Source organism: Aulonocara stuartgranti, assembly GCF_965226115.1.
Source record: "Aulonocara stuartgranti genome assembly, chromosome: 3".
Taxonomy (NCBI): Eukaryota; Metazoa; Chordata; class Actinopteri; order Cichliformes; family Cichlidae; genus Aulonocara; species Aulonocara stuartgranti.
Window position 1 is genome coordinate 71,496,605 of NC_138941.1, and position 20,508 is coordinate 71,517,112.

The 20,508-nt window shown below is 42.5% G+C and overlaps 2 protein-coding genes across 3 annotated transcripts; one reads left to right on the plus strand and one right to left on the minus strand.

The window, feature by feature from the left end:
- Positions 1–254: 254 nt before the first annotated feature.
- On the plus strand, positions 255–17,289 carry LOC309703500 (RPA-related protein RADX). 2 transcript variants are annotated; one of them, XM_082528373.1, is made up of 19 exons: positions 255–341; positions 1,376–1,487; positions 1,579–1,768; positions 1,840–1,949; positions 2,636–2,776; positions 3,195–3,361; positions 3,746–3,902; positions 4,272–4,380; positions 5,296–5,387; positions 5,518–5,643; positions 5,730–5,834; positions 5,957–6,130; positions 6,249–6,373; positions 7,395–7,654; positions 7,731–7,781; positions 7,934–7,977; positions 8,424–8,705; positions 8,809–8,958; positions 16,115–17,289. In XM_082528373.1, exons 1-19 carry the CDS (start codon positions 279–281, stop codon positions 16,237–16,239), a joined length of 2,583 nt encoding a protein of 860 aa, XP_082384499.1. In that variant the 5' UTR covers positions 255–278; the 3' UTR covers positions 16,240–17,289. The 2 variants fall into 2 exon arrangements, with proteins under 2 accessions (XP_082384499.1, XP_082384500.1); XM_082528374.1 differs by having other exon boundaries at positions 2,639–2,776.
- LOC309703554 (nuclear factor 7, ovary-like) lies at positions 11,867–13,934 on the minus strand. The gene is made up of 2 exons (XM_082528462.1): positions 13,814–13,934; positions 11,867–13,712 (listed from the first exon to the last, which is right to left on the minus strand). Exon 2 carries the CDS (start codon positions 13,693–13,695, stop codon positions 12,304–12,306), a length of 1,392 nt encoding a protein of 463 aa, XP_082384588.1. The 5' UTR covers positions 13,696–13,712; positions 13,814–13,934; the 3' UTR covers positions 11,867–12,303.
- Positions 17,290–20,508: the final 3,219 nt, after the last annotated feature.

Here is a 20,508-nt window from a genome sequence, read left to right on the forward strand (position 1 = left end):
TTCTTTTACCTTTCTTTGTCAGACACAACGCAGAAACACACAGTTACATGAGGTCAAAGGTCAAGTTTGAAAGCTCCAAATATAATTTTAAAAGACGTTTTTAGAAGTTTTCTTTAGGTGTGTTTTACTTCTAAACATTTAGATTTTTAACACTAATTTAACAAGTAATCCTATTTTGTTCTATTAGTATTTTAAGTCATAAATACTAAACAAGAAAATCTGCGTCTCCTCCCTCCTCCCACAATGCACCGCACTGTTATTGTTTGGGCTTCTTCAACATGGCAGCCGCGGGCTGCCTCTTCCAGAGAACCCTGGCCCGGTCCAGACCCGGTACTAACAAGGTGTGCTTCCTCTACTTACAGCCGCCAGGACGATCTTGATCGGTCTGATTGATTAACCGGTTCCCACAGCTGCTAAATCCCCCGCCTTTTTGCCGCCACCCCATCCTCCACCAGACTCCATTCAAAAACCTTCACCTTTATCTTGACCAGCGCAGTCAGTATGACGTGTTAGCGCTGCTGAATGATTCTCACATTAAAAAAACATATGTGATATAGAAAAGGATCCGCTATGTTTACCGACCGAATACTAAATTAATATTACATAATAGAGACGTAGAAACATGTCCAAACTGTCTTGTATCCGTTAGCTTTTAGCCTGTAAGAAACATGCTTAAATGTCAGATTGTGGATGAGCTGCTTGAAAGCACTTCCTAAAAAGAAACAGCAACCCGTCTGGTGACTGAATGTTGTGCCGAAATCAAATTAGGATCATAAGTATTTAGAAAAATAGCCGGATGTGTTTTGGGTTTGTTCATTTGAAGGTGCGGAATAAGAAAATCATTGATTAGTACGTTTTTAAAATTGGATTTGGTTTGTGTGACGCACCTCTGACTGAAGGCGTCAGTAAATTTTTGACAGCGAAATGACGGATTTAGAGTATAACCTGTTTTCATCCTTTAAACATTAATCTGTTTTTATGTTGTACGTGTTGTATTTTGTTTTTAAGGCCACTTATCACTCAGACTTAAAGTAGAAACGATTCTGCTCAATTCCAGCTCCAAAATGTTTTATCCACTTTGTATTCACTAAAACTTTCATCAGTTTTACCTGAATGACAGTTTAAAATAATTATTTTATTTTATTTTGGCCCTTTAAGCTTCCCCCTGCTCCTCCTCCTTTAAGACAACTTTCTTCTCATTGGCTGCCCCTTCTGTCCTCTATGTGATGTCATACAGATCCAAGACTAGAAAAACAGTGATAAACTGAGCTTTTGGAGCAGCAAGTACATACACTGAGCCCATAGTTGGTTGTGATTAATATGAACGTCTACAGGTGTAGCAGGAGCTATGCTAACACTTTTTTTTGCCTTGCAGGCATCTCCATCCTCTTCGGTTGTCTGCAGGGAGTTCCTCTATGTGGTGGACTTACAGCGTTATACCAGGGACCAGGGCTTCCCCGTCTACTTCCCCCAGGCCGTCCTCAAAGGTCGGACCCGGTTTTAACTGGTTGTTTGATATATTTCAATCTGATGACGATACTGGTTTTCTTTGGGGTTTTACCAGTTTGATGTCTTCAGGTGACGACTTGTACGACGCCACATTGAGTGATGGGGACTGCCGGGTTCAGGTGACGATGGATCCTGGTCTGAACCGGCTGGTGGAGAGGAACATCCTGCGGCCTGGGCTTGCAGTGAGACACGCCACCTTCAGCACTGCCATTACCGCACAGCTCCCCGAGTGCTCCGGGGCCTTTGGGGAAGGAGCCAGGTGAGTGAGGACAATAGAGAAGATGGAGCTGTGATGCAGTCAGACCAGCTGACTTGTGTGTGCTCCTGCAGCTACAGGCTGGTGAGCCTGGAGGTGAAGGATGAGGATGAAGAAGTCGGGGTCAGATGGTCGGATGTGGACTGGGACTCTTTGCCCTGGTTTGGATCCTCAAAAACTGAAGGTAAGAGGCTAGAAACGAGGAGATTCTGACTCTCAGATTTTTCAGATTTCAGGTTGGAAATGACTTAAACAATTATGAAAATATGAAACGTTTTTTTTATATTCCTTTTCACTGCTGATCTGTTTTTGTTTTGTTACAAATCAACTTCACCGCTTTCATTTTGATCAAGGTTTGATTTCTGCAGCGCTTCTTAGTTAAGAGAAGGTTGACACGATGGCTCTTCTAGTAGCACATATGAAGCATGTGAACCACACAAAAAATGATCTGTTTCATTTCTTCACAAATGTTATTCTGCTCACAACCATCGGCCTCCTCAAAGTGCACGAGTGTGATAAACCCGTTCTTTCTAACTAGTTTACTAGCTTACCATCACCAGTGTGTGAATGGGTGGATGACTGGATGTGTAAAGCGCTATACAAATACAGGCCATTTAGTTTTAGAGTTTTCTGGTGTTTTTGACCCTGAAGAACGTCTTACAATGGCAGCCGCCAGTCACTGGCTATCAGACTGAGATGGATAGAATCATCCTTTACATGAGTAGTGAAGAAAAGAACTGGATAATGATGGACATGATGTCCAAGCTGAACTAAACAGCGAGTGACTTTGAACATTCAGGGAGGGCTGTAAATTAAAAGGTTTGCTTCTAAAATTTTAAAGCTTCTGATTTGCTGATGTTGTTTATCCAGCAGGTCCTTTGGTTCCTCTGAGAGCCAGCAGGACCGTCTTTCTCCCTCTGTGGAACAATGTGGACTACAGTGGGGAGGTGTGGATGGAAGCCACTGATAAAGAGACAGCGGGTCAGGAAGCAGAAGAAGAGCCAGAGGAAGGTATCTATGTCTTATTATTATTAATCCTTTATTTATCCAGGTAAAAAATCTCATTGAGATTAAAAATCTCATTTCCAAGAGAGACCTGGCATCATTAAAAAAACATTCCTTCAAACAAACCCGCTGACTTCTTATTTTTACCATTTATCTGGAAGCCTTTCTTCTCATTGCCTGTCCCCAGAGAGCAGGTGGGTGTGGTGTCTGTCTCTCAATGACATCACACAAATATAAGAGTAGAAAAAAACAGTGTGATTGCCACTTTTAACGTTATCATCGACTGCTAGTACAGGAGATATATGACAGAAGATTGTAATAGTAAATTATAGAATTATAAAATATAAAGTGAGTTAAGACAAATCCGTTCAAACAGGGGATTCATCTCGTTCTTGTTGGCTGGATTGGCTGTGTGTGTTAACAGGACGATGTCCTGCTGTGACCATATCCGAGTTGCGTGAGTCCTACCTGTACGGTCGCCGGGGCATCACCAGAGGCGCCGTCCAACACGAACTGATTGTACGCATCATCAAAAAATCACATCTCATGTATTACGGGAGAACAGACCGGAACTGTGAGTGTCCTTATAAGGTTAGTGTGCGCCATTATTGACACTGGCAAAAACATTAATACAGATTTCTATTATTTATTTACCTATTCACTGTTTAAACTAACTCAAACTTAAACAACATCAGACCGTGTAAACAAGCATTAATTGCTATACCAGCAGGGGAAAATTGCTCATTCAGTCTCATATTTTGTCCAATTTTCTGGAATAATTGGGTATTATTTGTCAAATTTAGCTTAATTGTTTTAAAGAGCCACTCAAGTGAAACAGATAAAGACAGTGTAACAGCCATACGTAACACGCCTTTGTTCATAGTAGTACAAAGGATGTAATTACCAGAGGACCTAATGCTGATCCCTGAGGAACTCCAGACTTTATAAACTGTTCTCTCGCTCCCTCTGCTTCAGGCGGTGCTGGAGGTGAACGATCGGACAGGAAATGTGTGGGTGGTGTTGTGGAACAGTGTATGTGTCAGCTGGTACCGCTGCCTCAAGCCCGGTGACATCATCAGCCTGAGACGCTATCGAGTCAAACAGCATTACCAGGCTGAGCTCAACGACATAGGTACACAGGACCAAAGCAATGAGACTTTTTTAGTCATTTTTTCCTTTTTCAAACTCCGGTACTTTTGGGTAAAAGGTGTTTTATGATGTGCAGATTTTAAAGCTTAACATATTATTATATTAACTTCACCCTAAAACTCAGTTTGAACTGGTGATTCTTTGCTTTTGTGTCCAGTGGCCCTCTCATTGAGTCTCCCCACTTGTGTTATTCACACACGTCTATATTTAATCTTTCATTTTAGCCTTTTCAACTTCTCAGTTACCTTTAAATCTCACCACAGGTTAGAAGGCAGACTTATTCTAACTGAACATTGTATACGTGGGAACCTGTGACTCACAGTTATCGCTCTGATTCTGTTTTTCTGTGCAGAGATCAGTGTGAACAGCAGAAATCCTGCTGCACAGATTTCTGTCCTCCAAGAATCCACTGTTTCACCTGACTATCTTCCCCCTGCACCCACCTACAGCTTCTACAACAGGTACATGATCCTGTTTGCACATGAGGACTCTACTCAAACCCTTAGAGCAGTGTTTCCCAAACTCTTTGAGCCACGGCACATATTTCACATCAGAAAAATCACAAAGCACACCACCAAACAAAAATGTCACAAAAACCATTTTTATTGAAATATAATGATAATCTGCTCTCAATTTACTTACTTAGTGTGAAACCAGGCCTGCTTAGTTGAACACAAAGCTGATATTCTTGCAGGAACTGAAGAAAGACACACAGGAAGTTCTTCCTCAACAGCTCTGAGTCTTTTTTTTCCTCTTTATTGCAGTCGTACTATAATACTACTCTGTACATTAGTATTTCTTCTTGTCTTCTTCTGTTTTACTGGCGGTTGGCAGTCCACTTAACCCACTTAGTTGAAGAGAATCTAATTGTTCTTCCTGTTCCTGTTCGTCCTGTCACTACACGCAACTCGCTTGGAGTACCAATCTGGTGAAAGTGGATAAACTTCCACGGCACACCTGATAATTTCTTATGTTACACTTATGTGCTGTGGCACAGTGGTGGGAAACACTCCCTTAGAGGCTGCTGTTTGTTTATCTGTTTGTGAGCAAAATTATGAAGACACTATAAAACACTATATATTAGTGAAGCAATTTAGGTTTTAATGTGGGTTTGATCAAAAAACGGGGACTTGGCCTTGGTAGATGTTTTGTGTCCTCTTCTAGTCTAAATAAAGCATTCCTGGCTCCTGTCGGTAACCTTGGTCCTTGCAGCTGAATGTTTCACTGACCCTGAAACTAAACTAGCCCTTCAAACAGGCAAACATCATACATGAGAAATGTCCCCATAATTCAAAGATGTCCTCATTTTGATCGTTTAAAGCTGATGTCCTCTCATGGTTTGAAAGACAAGTGCACACACTGACTCTTTTTGTCAGTAAGGAGCTGCTGGACTGCCCTAACGGTGCTCAATGTGATGTTATTGGCCTGCTGACGTTCTCAGGACGGCCGGAGCGAATCAGGAGCAAGGGTGAGGGAGTTACCATGGCGATAAAAACACACCATGACAACAAAATTTGCTGGTTTTCTTTGAGTTTTCTTTCAGCCACAAAGAAATTGGCTTTTTATTCCTAATTATTATATTTTATTTTAATTTGAAGATGGCAGAGGGGTGGAGCTTCTGGAGTATCGCTGGCTACGATTGGAGGACGGGACGAGTGAGCAGCCAGTCATGGTGAAACTTTTCTCCACGTCTCAGCCAGAAACCCACCTGAGGCTGTACCCACGTGAGACACCGTAGATTTGACTCGTGAACATGTGAATGTGTGTCTACAGCACATTTTATCTTTGTTTACCCGTCCTCCGTCTGCAGTGTCCGTGGTTGTTTGTACACGACTGAAGGTGGTCAGGTCCTCGGATCAAGGTCACAACTGCTTCTACCTGACCAACACCACCTACACACAGGTGTACTGCACAGGTAACACGCTGTGTACGAAGCTAGATTCACATTTTCAGTTGCAGCGTTTCTCCCACTGACTCCCCCTGGCGGTCAATGTTGTGTGTCAACTCTGTCCTCGCTCCTGATTGGTCGACTGCCAGGCCTGGGGCACCACTCAGAGATGAGTTACCGCAGGCTCCGCCCAGTTCGGCAGTTCCTCCAGTGGCTGAGGAGCCAGGACGATGAAGAGGTGCTGAACAGGGCTCTGATTGGAGGCTTCTTCATCTACCCGCCCCCTCCGGTCTCCTTGGAAACATACATGAAGGACAAGAGAGGTCAGCGTGCTGTGTTTATAGCTCCTGACCACAGAGCAGTTTCATTTTTCTGACGGTCGGAGCTTCAATCATCTCAGTGATGATCTTTCGTCTCACCTGTGCTGAATCTAAAACACAGGTGAGCTGGGATTCCTGCAAGGGGCGGAGCTTAAGAGGGAGGTGGAGCAGCTCTGTTACAGGGAGAGACACACCTTCTGTATCCAGGCTACCATCACCATGGTTACTTATAGCCGCAGAGGAGAGGTAACAGCTAGTGCACAATTATCTGTTATGTAAATGTAAACTGCTTTACTTTGTGATCTGATCTGTAAACAGTTCAGTTATTTTACATTCCTCATCTGTTCTAACAAAAATACATGCAGAGGTCATGTGACTCATTCAGCATAACAGAGACTGGGTTTGGCAGGTAACCTGTATTCTTTACAATGGCCACTAGAGGGAGATAGCTGCATGTAGAAGGGTGGAGATGACTTCGACGGAGATGAAAGTGTGACAACTTTTTGGTGTTTATTTTCACTGCAAATCTCTCGTTTTCTCTTGTGTTATAAATCAAGTGCACCTCGTTTATTTCAGTCAAGAGTTACGTTAAAGGTTTGATTTGTGCAGCACTTAGTTTAAAGAAGGTTCAGATGACTGACTGAGACAGATTTGACATAATCTATTATTTTATTCATCCTTTGCTTAAATTATGAAGAAAAGAGTTGAGTAGTGACGGATACAAATGGGACCCAATGTGAATCTTAATTCTTCTAACACAGACTTTGGTGGCCAAACGTCTCTTTTAGTCTTCTTGGCTCAAGCTGAACTAAACAGCGAGTGACTTTAAGCTTTGAGGAAGGGACAAAAGCTGTAAAGTAACAAGCTTGCTTTCAAAACTTAAAACTTCCAGTTTGGACATGGGTCACACGTCTACAGGAAAACAGACAAAGTCCAACAAACACTTTCTTATTAGTTCATATTAGCTGTTTTTCCAATAATCAGTGTAAACATTCAGGAAAGATGCTCGGAAACAAAGCCGGTGTAGCCTCGTGAATAGGAATGTGCCAGCGTTGACCACAGACTACAGGATAACTCATGTATCACTTTCCTGCTCTCGAGATTCCCCGCAGCGAACATCGGGAAAACACTCGAGCTCGGGCAGCTTTAATTAGTAGAAGATCAGCTCTTTGTGTGAACTGTGTGAAGCGTCTCCATCAGTGTAAACTCCCCGGACCGCCTGGCCTCCTTCTGTTCCTCCTCTAACACCTCCTCGTCTCTCCTTCAGGAGGATCGCTGCTTGTTCTGGACAGACCGAGCTTCATCTCGCTGCCCCTCCTCCGCATCCTCTTCCTCGCCCTCTTCTCGCCACCGCTACGCATCTCCCCCCTCCTCCCCCTCTTACTTCTCCCAACTCCCGTTACCTTCCACCCCTCGTTCCTTCAGACCTCCCCTCTCCTCCTCCCCCTCGTCCCCCTCTCTCTCTCTGACCTCTCCGTCCTCACTGGTCAGTAAGTCGACGCCTTGTCCTCCGGACCGCAGAGCAGGGTGAGACTTTAAACCGGCTTTGACTGCACCGCTCAGCTCTGACCGCGAGTCACACTCACCATGTTTGTTTCAGCAGGAAGTCGTGGAAGAGGAAGCAGCTTCTGCAGACGGACACGCCAAACAAGAGGTCAGTTCTGAGGGGGATGTCACTGACTCCGGGTCATCGGGTTATATTAATGTATAAACTGCATACCGCACTATTCCAGTGTCTGACTAGTCAGAGCTCCTCGTGACAGGTGAACTCTAATCTAAGGAGGTTGAATTGTTTTGTCCCTTCAGAAGTCCCCGGATCACACTGCAGCCAGAGCAGAACAACAAGACGGGTAAGACTGAATGTTGTTTTAAAGAAACTGCACTTTGCTGAGAGGAAGTTTCTGTATGACCCAATCTAAAAATCATAGAGAGCCTTTGTTTACATGAAGTCCTCAGAAAATCTGTGCTCCTCACAAGTGACCTTTCTGTGACCAGAGAGGCTGTAATCATTTAAAAGGAAAAAAACAGAAATACTAGTCCTCACAAGATTCGATGCTCGTAGGTGAGAAAAACAATAATCAAATGTGGTGCTAACAAGAAGACAAAAGGACAGAGACCAGAAAAACAACTTTTCATAAAAGAGACCCAACTGTGCTCCTTGTGTCTGCCAGAATAGGCCTCACAGATGACAGAACATAAAAAGATGATGGTAATCATGGAGCTACGGTGCTCCTGAGTGACCACGGGGACGGCGTTCCTCATAGTACGATGTTCTCGATCTTCTGTCTGTCTGCAGTGATTCTCTTTGAAGCCTCTATGGAGTTCCTTGAAAACACAAACTCTGATGACAACAATGATGAAGACGATGACGACGATGATAATGACGCTGATGACGCCTCGTCTTTTGTTACTGCCCACACTTTGCCGGCCTTCCCACCTGTTGCTGTGGAGACGCTCCCGATGCGTTACGACCACGCCCACAGAGAGGAGCAGGTGGCTGCGGTGGCAATGGGAGGGCGGGCGACGCCTGAGAGGTTTGACTCCACCCTCGATGGCTACTACACATTGAGACTGAGAGGTACACTTTAATAAGCGCACTGGTAACCATGGTGACTGTCATGATATCTTATTGAGACACGGTCAGATTTTCCAAATGTAAATGAACCACTCTGTCCCCTCAGCTCTCTCAGACGGAGTGCTGATCGACGCCGTCTTCCTCCCCCATGCCTCATCTTCCTCTCCCGCTTCTCTCCTCTCGTCTCGCTCCAACACCTGGACCTCCATCTTATCACACGGAGCCTTCTCCTCGCACACTCCTCCACCATCACCAGGTCAGTGAACACACACAGAGCAGTGGTTCCCAATCTTTTTTTGCTGGGCCCCCCTTTGTTTTACAAGAAAAATGTCCCCCCCTTCACAAACACATCCTCCAACCACACACACCCATATTTTGCTCCATTGCGGTTTATTTCACACCTCAAACATTTAGTAAACAATTAAGCAAATACAAGTAATCTGCAATAAATTACAGGTAGTAAGAAAATAAATCAGAATCAGAATCAGAATCAGAATGGGTTTATTGCCAGATGTTGAGGTTTACAACATTAGGAAATTGCTGCGGTGCTTCAGTGCAGACAATAAGAATTAAAGTGCTATGTAGAAAGAAAGATATGTGCATGAGATATACATGAGATATATACATGAGAATAAGAATTATGAGTGCTACATAGAAAGATATATACATGAGTGCAGGTGGTGATCAGTGCCAAACATGAAATGATGCAGTGACACAGCGTAGGGTCATGTGTTAGTGACCCTACTACACACAACGTCAAAGGTTTTCACGTCACGCTGTGCGCCACGTCATTGTTTACATGAGATGAATTGCAGAATGGCAGATAGAGACAAAATACTGTTAATCTGACTGTCTGCAGGTTTTACAGGCAGTTACTGTCCCTCCATTTACAAAGGCAGAGGCGTCACGGTGTGATTATTTTACATGCAGTTGTTTGTTTGTTTTTCCTGCGTAATAATTCAACATTGCTATCAATGCATTTTTCAAAAAATGCCTCTCTGTGCAAAATGGGTTTAAAAACATAAACAACTGTGGGATCCTGTTTGTCTGTGATTTGAACCAAGGGAACAAATCATGGCAGGATCAGCCTGATGTTATTTGTATCCTGCTGTAACTTTACTGTATAAAGAGCAAACATCTCCAACATGTCAGGAGTAGTTCGTCATTACAACAAGTGTTTGTGAACTAAAAATCAAGAATGTGGGATCCTGTTTGTCCGTGATTTAAACAGCCCAGCGCTGCTCCCGATGAAGGGAAAACCAATTCTGCAGGGAGACCTACCTCGGCACTTGTGCATGTGAAGCCAAAGGGAAGATTTGCTTCACCATATTTTCTAGTCTTTGGCTTAGAATGAAGTTGGTTTGGAAACATATTCAGCCATGCTTCATCTCCTGCTTTGCGTTTTTGGAGGCGCCCGTGCTAGCAGTGTCCAACTAACAGAAACAGTTGCCTCTGCCATGTTTTCCTGTTTCTTCTTTCCGTGTAGCCGCTAGTTCGAAAGTTTATTTCCTCTCAGGTTTGTTACTTTCAGTAAAGTTTCACTGTTAGAGCCCTGACCAGCATCCTGCAGCATCTGGAGCAGCTGTGTGGTGCTGTCATGGCAATAAGGATCCAAATCTGTGGGGATGTTTCCAGCAGGGGTTATAACCTGCAGCCAGCAAGGTGTGCCTAATAAAGTGGCCGTGTTTATGTCACAGAGCAGCAGCATCAGAAAACGGTGGTTTACATCTCTGTTACAGGAAACCTGAAGAGTTAAAACACCAGAGAAGAAAATCTAAACGTTACACAAAGAACATAAAAGAAGTAAACTTCATAAAAACTTCACAAATGATGCTTTAAATGAAAAATAAATCCCTGTAAATAATTCAACAGGTCACATGTTAGAACCACCTTAACTAAACTCTGTAGCCGCTCACTGTGGTTTGTCCCAGCAGCTCTTAGGAAACAAACTGCTAACTTCAGTGTCAGCACACACTGTTAGTAAACTATGCAACACTGAATTCAGCTTTCAGTTGTGTTAAGTTGTGAAGTTGTGATGAAAGTCTTCTTACTGACACAGGTAGGATGGTCAGGCGTCCTCTGTTCCTTCACCGTTCATGAACTGTCACTTATAAAATGCTGCCAAACATCAACTACACTCAATAACTAAACGTGTGCAGGTTAAAGTGATGGACGCCCAGATCTGCACTCCAAATACAAACAGACTAAAGGTGTTTCCTCCAGAAACAAAGACAATATTTACAAAGGTCTCACAGGTAAATTGTGAGTGATCACAGCAGCATCTCATCCTGACTAACAGCTTTTAGATGCAGGGAGAGCGTCGTGGTTCAGAGGTGGTTCAGCAGATGATGAAGGCCTTTCTGTTGCATTGTGTAGTGCTGTGGAGGCCATGATGGTCGACTGGGTCTGCTTCTACTGAACTCACAAACACTTCTGAGGTATTTACACCTGAAGCCTCATTGAATGTGAGTCAGAAACAAACGGCTCAGCTGTGATTAATGGATGTTTCCCTGCATTTCTATTTTCACACAGTTTATTTCTTACAGCAGGAAAACTGAACAGAATGTATGTAAGAGGTCAGAGTGAGGATGACGTCACTTAATACAGGAAATACATGTTTGTCTGTTTTGATGATGAAGGACTTCTTCAGCTCTGTAAACAGCTACACTTGAGAGGACAGAGGTGATTTCATGGATCAATAACAATGTGTTTATCAGCTTTCATCATCGCAGTGCAGACATGACGTCAGATCTATCAGAGTGAAGGCCGTCTCTCTGATGACGTCACAGAGCAGAGTCCTTCTGTCCAATAAAGGATCTCAGATCAGCTGCTGCCATCTTGTGGCCACAGTTGGTTACTGTCTCTGAAAGTTGTCTCATGTTTCCTGTTGTCCTGCTAACAAAGGCTGGAGCTCATCATGCTGAGAGGGCAGCAGCATTTTGTGGCTCTTCACACATGTTCATTATATTCTGATGATCCTGGATGGAGACAAACTACAGATAAGTGTGTTCAGCCCAACTAGTTTATGTCATTACAGCAGTTTGATGTTTCCCTTTGAATCCCCCTGAAGATCCTGACAGTGAAGCACGTACATAATACTCCAGCCTTTCAACTCTGAGCTTATTTAGTTCTATTAATACACTGAAATCTCATTTGTGTCATGAAGAAAGTCTTTAATCAAACAGAATTCAAAGATCAGAAACATTTCATATATGGAGTTAAACATGAATCATTGTTTCAACAACATATTTATTGTTGTCATAAACAGACAAGAAGACAACAACAAACTGCTCCTCCCATTCAACACATGTCAGTCCATATCCCAGCAAACTAAATCATCTCCATTTACACATCAAATAGAAACATGAATCACTTGTAATGATTAGAAACTTGATAGAATTTCAAATCTAGTTTGGGGAGTCATTCAGTGAGAAACAGTGAAATGATTTTCCATGTGAAAAGGTGGACAGCAGAAACAGAAAGAAACAGTGAAACTAAAAGAGAAACAAAGAGCTTTGGAACAACGAGGCAGCAGGAGGACAGCTGCAGTTTAACAGCTTCAACTCACTGACAGGAAACAACATTAGAAACATCATCATCCTCAACTCATCTGCTGCACTGACACTGACACCTTCAACGGACACACCTTCACTTTATCACCATCAATAGTGTCAATGTATGGAAACATCCTGTGAGTGAAAGTGTGTGTGAAGGTGTGTATGTGTGTGTTAGTATCAGGATCAGAGAACGACAGCTTTCCTCTGTTCCAGTCCAGATTCACTCTGATCCTCTGGAGCTTCTTCTCTACTGAGAGAGCAGTGACACCAGCTGATGGTGAGAGTGCTGAGTATTCACCTTCATAGAACCCTATTCCCCATAATCCAGACCGTATGCTTCCCTTCCTCTGCACAGACTCTGCTAACACACCCAGTCCCCACACTGTACCGTCTCCAACATCGACATCCCAGCTGTGAGTCCCTGAGTTAAAGCCCTCAGAGCCCAGGACAGAGCAGTATGAATCAATCCTCTCTGGATTATCAGGAAGCTGCTGCTTCTCTCCTTCTCTCACACTGGTCAGATCTTCAGACAGGATGAGTTCTGGTTGAGCAGTGTTTGGGTCCAGAATGAGAGGAGTGTAGGAGACCATGTCCTTCATGTTGTTCCAGATGTTGAAGGTCAGGTTGCCCAGGTGTTTGGCCTGGTCTATCAGAGCTCCTGAGGGCAGCTGTGGATCATCCAGCAGGGGGCAGCGCTGGACTCTTTCCACTGCAGCCTTGTAGTTGTGCAGGAATGAGACGTCTTCAGCTCTCAGCTCCTCCTCTGTGGCTCTGACTGTGTCTGAAAGAGCTGCTATCTCTCTGCTCAGAGCCTCCATCTTCTCCTTCATCATCCCACTCTTCTGCTCCTCTTCCTCCCTCAGTGCAGCCAGCCTGGCCTCCTCTTCCTCTGCTAGAAACTGCTGAAGCTTCTTAAACTGCTCCTTAATCTGCCTCTCTGTGTGTCGGGCCTGGACCTTAATGTGTTCTGCTGTTTGATCAAACTCCACTTGAACTTCTTCACAAACCTTTAACTTCTTCTTTAAGGGCTCCAGAGTTTCCTGAAGTTCCTTGTGTTGTTGTGCAGCTTCATCGATGGGTCTGAATCTGTGATTGGTGTGTTTTTCTGAGTCTCTGCAGACGACACACACTGGCTGCTGATGGTCCAGACAGAAGAGTTTGAGTTTCTCAGAGTGCAGACTGCAGAGAGCCTCTGAAGCTCTCTGATCTCTCTCCTGTAAGAACGACTCACACAGGTTCTTTAAAGCCAGACATAAAGGTGGTTCTTCCCTTGAAGATCTTCTCTTACAAACTGGACACTCGTGTGTTGGTCTCTCTCTCCACCATCTCTTCAGACAGGCTTTACAGAAGCTGTGGCTACATGACAGAATAACAGGATCTCTGAAGACCTCCTGACAGACCGGACAGCAGAGATCCTCCTCTGATCTGGAAGCCATTGAGTCTGTGAGTGAAGCTGAAAACAGCAGACAGGAAGTACAGTCAGTCCTGGCTCCCCTCCCTCCTCTACCACCTTCACTGAAACTTCCTTTGAGTCGTGTTTTTGCTCAAACTCACATTCAGTGTGTGGAGCGTCAGCAGCTTGAAGCAGCAGTGTTGGAGTTTTCCACTTTTCTCTCCTGTAGCTGGACTCACTCAGAGGAAGCTGCTAGTTTGGTCTGAGCTCAGTCTGATCGTCTGTGCGTCGCTCTTTACTGAGGACGAAGAACTTCCTGTTTCCTGGTTTGTCACATTTGAGTGACGTGAGGGGAGGAGACAAATGTTGCTGTTTGACTTTTAACTAAGGTGTGTTTCAATCCTGCCTGCAGCTCAAAAGCTGTAAAACAGCAAAAGAGCAGAAAGAAAAGAAATGAGTGTAAAGAGTGCAGCAAAATGCATGTTTTAGTGTGAGTTGGTTCATCTGACCTGGTTGTGTAAAAGTCACTGCATGACACTGAGTGTTACTTTTGTGTTATTGACACTCATCTCTGACTCAGAGAAACGATTTCTCCCCTGTGATGTTCACACAGTGGTGAGTTACATGTGTGTGGAATTTTTCACGTTTTATAGAATTAAATTTCCTCTTACTTTCTTTTTTGTTAACCTGAGTCACTGATCATTTGCAGTCTGTGGCTGCGATTAAACACTTTACTGGAAACTTTATTAACCAGTAACTTCATCAGTCATGACAGAAGCTAATATTTCTGTGCTAACATCGTCTAAACCAGTGGTTCCCAAACTTGTTTTTGCTGGGCCCCCCTTTGTTTTACAAGAACCCCCCCCCCCTTTGTGCGCACTAACACATCCTCCAACCACACACACCCATATTTTGCTCCATTGCGGTTTATTTCACACCTCAAACATTTAGTAAACAATTAAGCAAATACAAGTAATCTGCAATAAATTACAGGTAGTAATAAAATAAACTACTAACTCTTTTACGCTGCGTCCGCACCTACACGGGTATATTTGAAAACGCAGCTGTTTCGTCCACGTAAACGGCGTTTCGAATCACCAAAAATGATGATTTTTTAAACTCCTTTTTTGCCTTTACGTGTGGACGAGGAATACAGAGTTCGTCACGCAACATCAAAGGCATGTGGCTATTTTCACGCCACGCTGTGCGCCACGTTATTGTTGAGATGAATAGCAGAATGGCAGATAGAGACAAAATACTGTTAATCTTACCATCTTCAGGTTTTACACGCTTACATACACACACAGTTACTGTCCCTCCATTTAGAAAGGCAGAGGCGTCACGATGTGATTATTTTACTGTAGTTATTTTATTTGATGTGTAATAATATTCAATATTACTATCAATGCATTTTCCAAAAAATGCCTCTCTGTGCAAAATGGGTTTAAAAACATAAACAACTGTAGGATACTGTTTGTGATTTAAACAGCCCAGCGCTGCTCCTGATGAAGGGAAAACCAATCCTGCAGGAGACCTACCTCGGCACTTGTGCAGGTGAAGCCAAAGGAAAGATTTGCTTCACCATATTTTCTGGTCTTTGGCTTAGAATGAAGTTGGTTTGGAAACATATTCAGCGATGCTTCATCTCCTGCTTTGTGTTTCTGTGGGCGCCCCGTGCTAGCAGTGTCCAAGCGTTTTGCCCCCCCCTTTTCATACCGTGCCCCCCCCTGCAATGGTAAATGGCCTGTATTTATATAGCGCTTTACTAGTCCCTATCCAGTCATCCACCCATTCACACACACATTCACACACTGGTGATGGCAAGCTACGTTGTAGCCACAGCCACCCTGGGGCGCACTGACAGAGGCGAGGCTGCCGGACACTGGCGCCACCACCACCAGTAGGCAACGGGTGAAGTGTCTTGCCCAAGGACACAACGACCGAGACTGTCCAAGCCAGGGCTCGAACCAGCAACCTTCCGATTACAAGGCGAACTCCCAACTCTTGAGCCACGATCGCCCTGCAATGTCTCTGGGCACAGTTTGGGAAAGTCTGCTATAGAGAGAAATGTCCTCATAACGCAGAAATGTGATCGTCAAACAGTAATATCCTCACAGTGTGTAACTTGTAATGTCACAGTGTAAAAATGTCCTCATAAATACAAATGTCCTCTTTGTACACAATGTCCACACTGAGCAGAAACACTTACATTATCAAAATGTCCTCTTAAAGCAGAAAGCTTCCTGCAGAACAGAAATGTCCTTCTATTGCAGACTTGTCCCCAAAATGCAGGAACGTCCTAATAAGCAGAAATGTCCTTGTAATGCATAGACCACAAAGCAGAAATATCCTCTTAATTAAAAATGTCCTCACAAACTAGATATGTTCCCACAGAGCATATCTGGTCACACCTTCCCACACACAAAGATGTGATAGTAAAGGGTCTTCTCTTTGCCTCTCAGGTGACCTTATCGCTATGGCGTCCCAGCTGACCAATCAGTGGCTGGTGTGCATTGTAGAGGCGTGTCATCTGGGTGGAGCTACAACTGAACTCGTCCTAAGCAGAGCCTTTCAGCTGACCAACTGATGCCTGATGGGAGCTGTAGTATATGCACTTAAAAATTCTAGTATTTGTAAGTATTGAGAGTTGTAGTTTTTACACTAATTTTAACTACATTGTAACATCTTCAGTGACAAATTTGTACACTTTATTGCTGTTCTCTTTTTTCATTGTTCTTATTTACAAAATGCTGATGGGACGCTGGGAGTTGTAGTACCACTTCATCAAAGTACTCAAAAAGTGCAGTAATATATTGAGGTATTAATAAAATGTGTATAGCAGGGTTCATAAGCTAAATAGAAGGTAAATAGTTAAAAGTGTTGTTGTTTAGGGTAAAATTAGGCTTAAAAGTCCCTTTTTAAGCCTAATTTTGCTTTTGTTTTGAATAATACACTAAGATTGTGTTGTTTCATGTTTGTACGGTTCGGTTTGGACCATTTTGTATTTACAGTGTAAAATTATTTCTCACTTCCCTTAAAATTCAGATTTATGACCTTATTTTATCCCGCATTTTCCTCTTGTGGACTGTGACATAATATTTAACATTTTTTAAACTTTAGAAATTAACTTATGTAAGTATAAGGAGAAAAGAGCTAATGTGGCGATTAATGCAATGTGGTTACTTTCTTTGCTTCTCACTGCTGCTGCTGTTTCATTGTTTGTGGTATTTTCTGCCTTTTTACTGTGAAATTTCTGTAAAGTATTCACTGTTACATTCAGTGTGTTTTCTGTGAAGGAGGCTTTGAAATAGAATTAACATTTGTGCTACAGTGTCAGGTCCACAGTGTTTCTGAAATCCTGTCTTTGTTAACCTGTTTTCTGTTCTTGCCACCAAAAAGCATTTAATAACTTTAAATTATATTTTATATTTTATTATATGCCAAACCGCTTTGTTAACATTGATAAACTTTTGTTTTCCTGGATTCACAGCTTGGTACATTGTATCTGTAGTATGAAAACATTGTTCTTCACTGAATGTTCTTTGGATTTCTACACATGTGAAGTTTTTATACTTCAAGCAAATATATTTCATTTAACATCCCAATAAAATGTCTCCCATGTGAATGTTTTAGTGGCCGTATTGTCCAACTGATGTTTCTAACTCCCTAAAAAGCTGTTTTCTCTCACTGACAGCAGTAATTTATCTCCCAGTGGTTTTTATGTTTCTTCCACTACCAGTTTCTTGGATCTTCAAACCCATCATGGATCATCTGAATATCTACTTCTTTAAATCATCTCACAGATGTGTAGTTTTATTTTATGGTTATTTTATTTATCTTTTTTGAGGATTGGGAGGTCTGCATCACTTTGAGTTCATAAAGTGCAGTTTCTATTGTGGTAGTCCTAAACATGGCCTTGACCAACACCTTCTGTAAAATAATAATAATGAGATTGGTAATTAAACAAAAACCGTTAACAATAATAGTGACACAAATAAAAAACTCGTCTGGAAACAGAAATTAAACTGATTGGAAAAGACAAAACCACAATGACTGATGACTTAAAGAGTTAGTTCAGTTGTGGCTGGTGCTAATGGAGGAGAGCTTGAACCTTGTTCAGAAGAAGAAATATAAGAAAAAGGAGGTAAAAAAGTTTTACCTTCATAAAGTTGTCAGTGTTTCGAAGTACTTCAGCAGTATGTACCAACATGTAGTACACGCTTCAAGGAGCCTGATTACTTTCCTAAATAGCTTTGGCATTTGTAGGAACTCATCTTTGTTTAACAAATTCCTGGGCTTTTTTAAGGAACTCTCCAATTTTCCCTATAAGAACTTAGACTTATTTAATTAACTGTTGAACTTTTTAAGGACTTTGAGAACTTTTTAAACCACTAGAGAATTTCTGTAAGAACCTTTTGAATTTTTCTCAGTAACTTAATCTTGAAAACCTAAATTAACTCTGATTAACTTGAGAACCTCTTTAGATGTTGTCACATGTTCACCCCTAGATGTCAGTAGATTGCAGACAGCTGAGTTCCCAATTCAAGTTCATAATCCTAGCTATGATGATGGCTGTAGAACCAACATGTTTTAAGTCAGCCAAGACAGATCTAAGCCATTTAGACTGTAGCCCATAACCCCATACAGTGTACAAAAATGTGAACACTTAACAAAAAATTAGGAAATGAAAAATAAACAAATTCTAATTTTATGCTTCGTTTCTTCCAATGTTTTTATCTCTTTTGATGATTTTAAATGCAAAGCACTTTGGTCAGCAGTTGTTGTTTTAAATACGCTATAATGAGGACATTTTTAAAAAATGGACACAATCCATGTTCAAATAAATATTTTACAGTATTTTACATTTTGAGTCATCTTAAAAACTGTTATTCCCTATAATGTTAACTGTGTACCTCAGCTGTCAATGCCTACTTTAGACTTCTTTGGACTTTGCTACATGTTTATGTTTTCATATGTTACAGCCCTGACGTCATGTCTGGAGAGAAGTCTTGAAGTGAGGATGGCATTTTTTGTTTTATTTCTTTAGTGTAGGAGACTCCTCCAACATTAAAACATAGGTATGGTAAATGGCCTGCATTTGTATAGCACTTTACTCAGTCCCTAAGGACCCCAAAGCACTTTACACTACATTCAGTCATTCACACACAGGCAAGCTACATTGTAGCCACAGCTGCCCTGGGGCGCACTGACAGAGGCAAGGCTGCCAGACACTGGCGCCACCGGGCCCTCTGACCACCACCAGTAGGCAAACAAGGTTAGTATCTTGCCCAAGGATATTTGGCATGCAGCCAGGAGGCAGCCTGGGATTGAACCACCGACCTTCTGATTAGTGGCTGACCTGCTCTGCCACCTGAGCAACAGCCACCCCACCCAAGGTGATGCTTCATATCTCACATCTGAATGTGCAGACATAAATTTAAATGTCGCTCTGTGAAAAGCAAATTACTGCAAGTTCTCTTCTCCACATTTGCACTTTTTCAAGAATCCTGGGAGCTTTTTTAATGCACTTCAAGTTCAAAACTTTTTTAAGGAACCTGATCATTTAATTAAGGAATTCTCAAAAGTGACTTGGCTTAAGCAACACTTGATCTGGATCATGGAGAGTTTTCCTTTAGGGCTACTCTTTCAGGAATTCAAAGAACTATTTACAGAACTTTTAATCTCTTGGTTTGTTCGGGATAATGAAGGAAGGTTTCAGAGAAATTGATGATGTGTTTTATTAGATTTTTGGACACCAGTGGAGTTCTGGAAAATTAGATACATCAAGATTTTGATACAACATACAAACTGCAAAGCACTAATGACCTTTCCCCCAGCACAGCAGAAAGAGATCATTCTGGTAGCTCGTAATCACACTATTCAATGGTGTCAGCTCACAGTTCACATCTGAGTTTAGTTTTTCATGGTGTGCCTCTGACAGATGAAGCGCATTTTGCTGGAGCAGTGCAGATCGTTAAGACGTCCATCAGAATGAAGATGAGCGCAGTCTTCATCCCCGGGACCGAGACCATGATGGGTCCAGGCGTCAGGCTGCCCAGGTTTCCACCTCCTACAAAAGAATGATACAAAGTGAGTCTTAAGCTGAGCTGCAACCACCATGACAGACAAGAGAAGCCAGCCTCAAAGCACGTGAAGTTGCAGTTCCTCTAATGTCCAATTGAGGCTCGTTCCAGCAATCACTCAGTTCCCACAAATTTTCAAGGTAAAAAGTCCAACTTTACAGCCGCTATAAACATTTTTGCAGCTCATACAATGAACTATATGGGAAAATGCGCACAGAATTTCTCAAACACAAACGCAATAATGCCAAATAACTATTTATAGTTATGTCTTGATGCATGCTCAATCATCCAGGTAAGGAAATCTCCAAAACTTGATTCTGTTCAACGTTTCTCCCACTGAAAACGCTACTTCCAGATGAACAGAATCAAGTTTTGGATATTTGTAGTTACAGTTATCCTCAAACACACATAAGCATGACCAGTATGATATAAATATAATAGTGGTGTACCCCTGAGATTATAATGTGACATGAAGTGCCTGAGGACTGGGACTTCAGTTCAGCAACAAAATGAAGAGGCTGTTTTTTCCTGCCTGGAGGTCTGGACTATGAAGGTCCTGCAAAAAGACTTTCAGATGTCAGCAGCGAGTACAGCTGATGAGGAAGTGGTAGTCCCGAAGATGCCGCTTAACGTTGATGTCTGATGATTATCCATGATTATGGCTCTCTGGACACTTTTCCTTTTGTCCTTTGCGTACTATTTGTGACATACTCTTTGTAGGTGCCTTTAAAAAGACCATGTCAGGTCACGTGAACTCCTCATAAACATAAAGC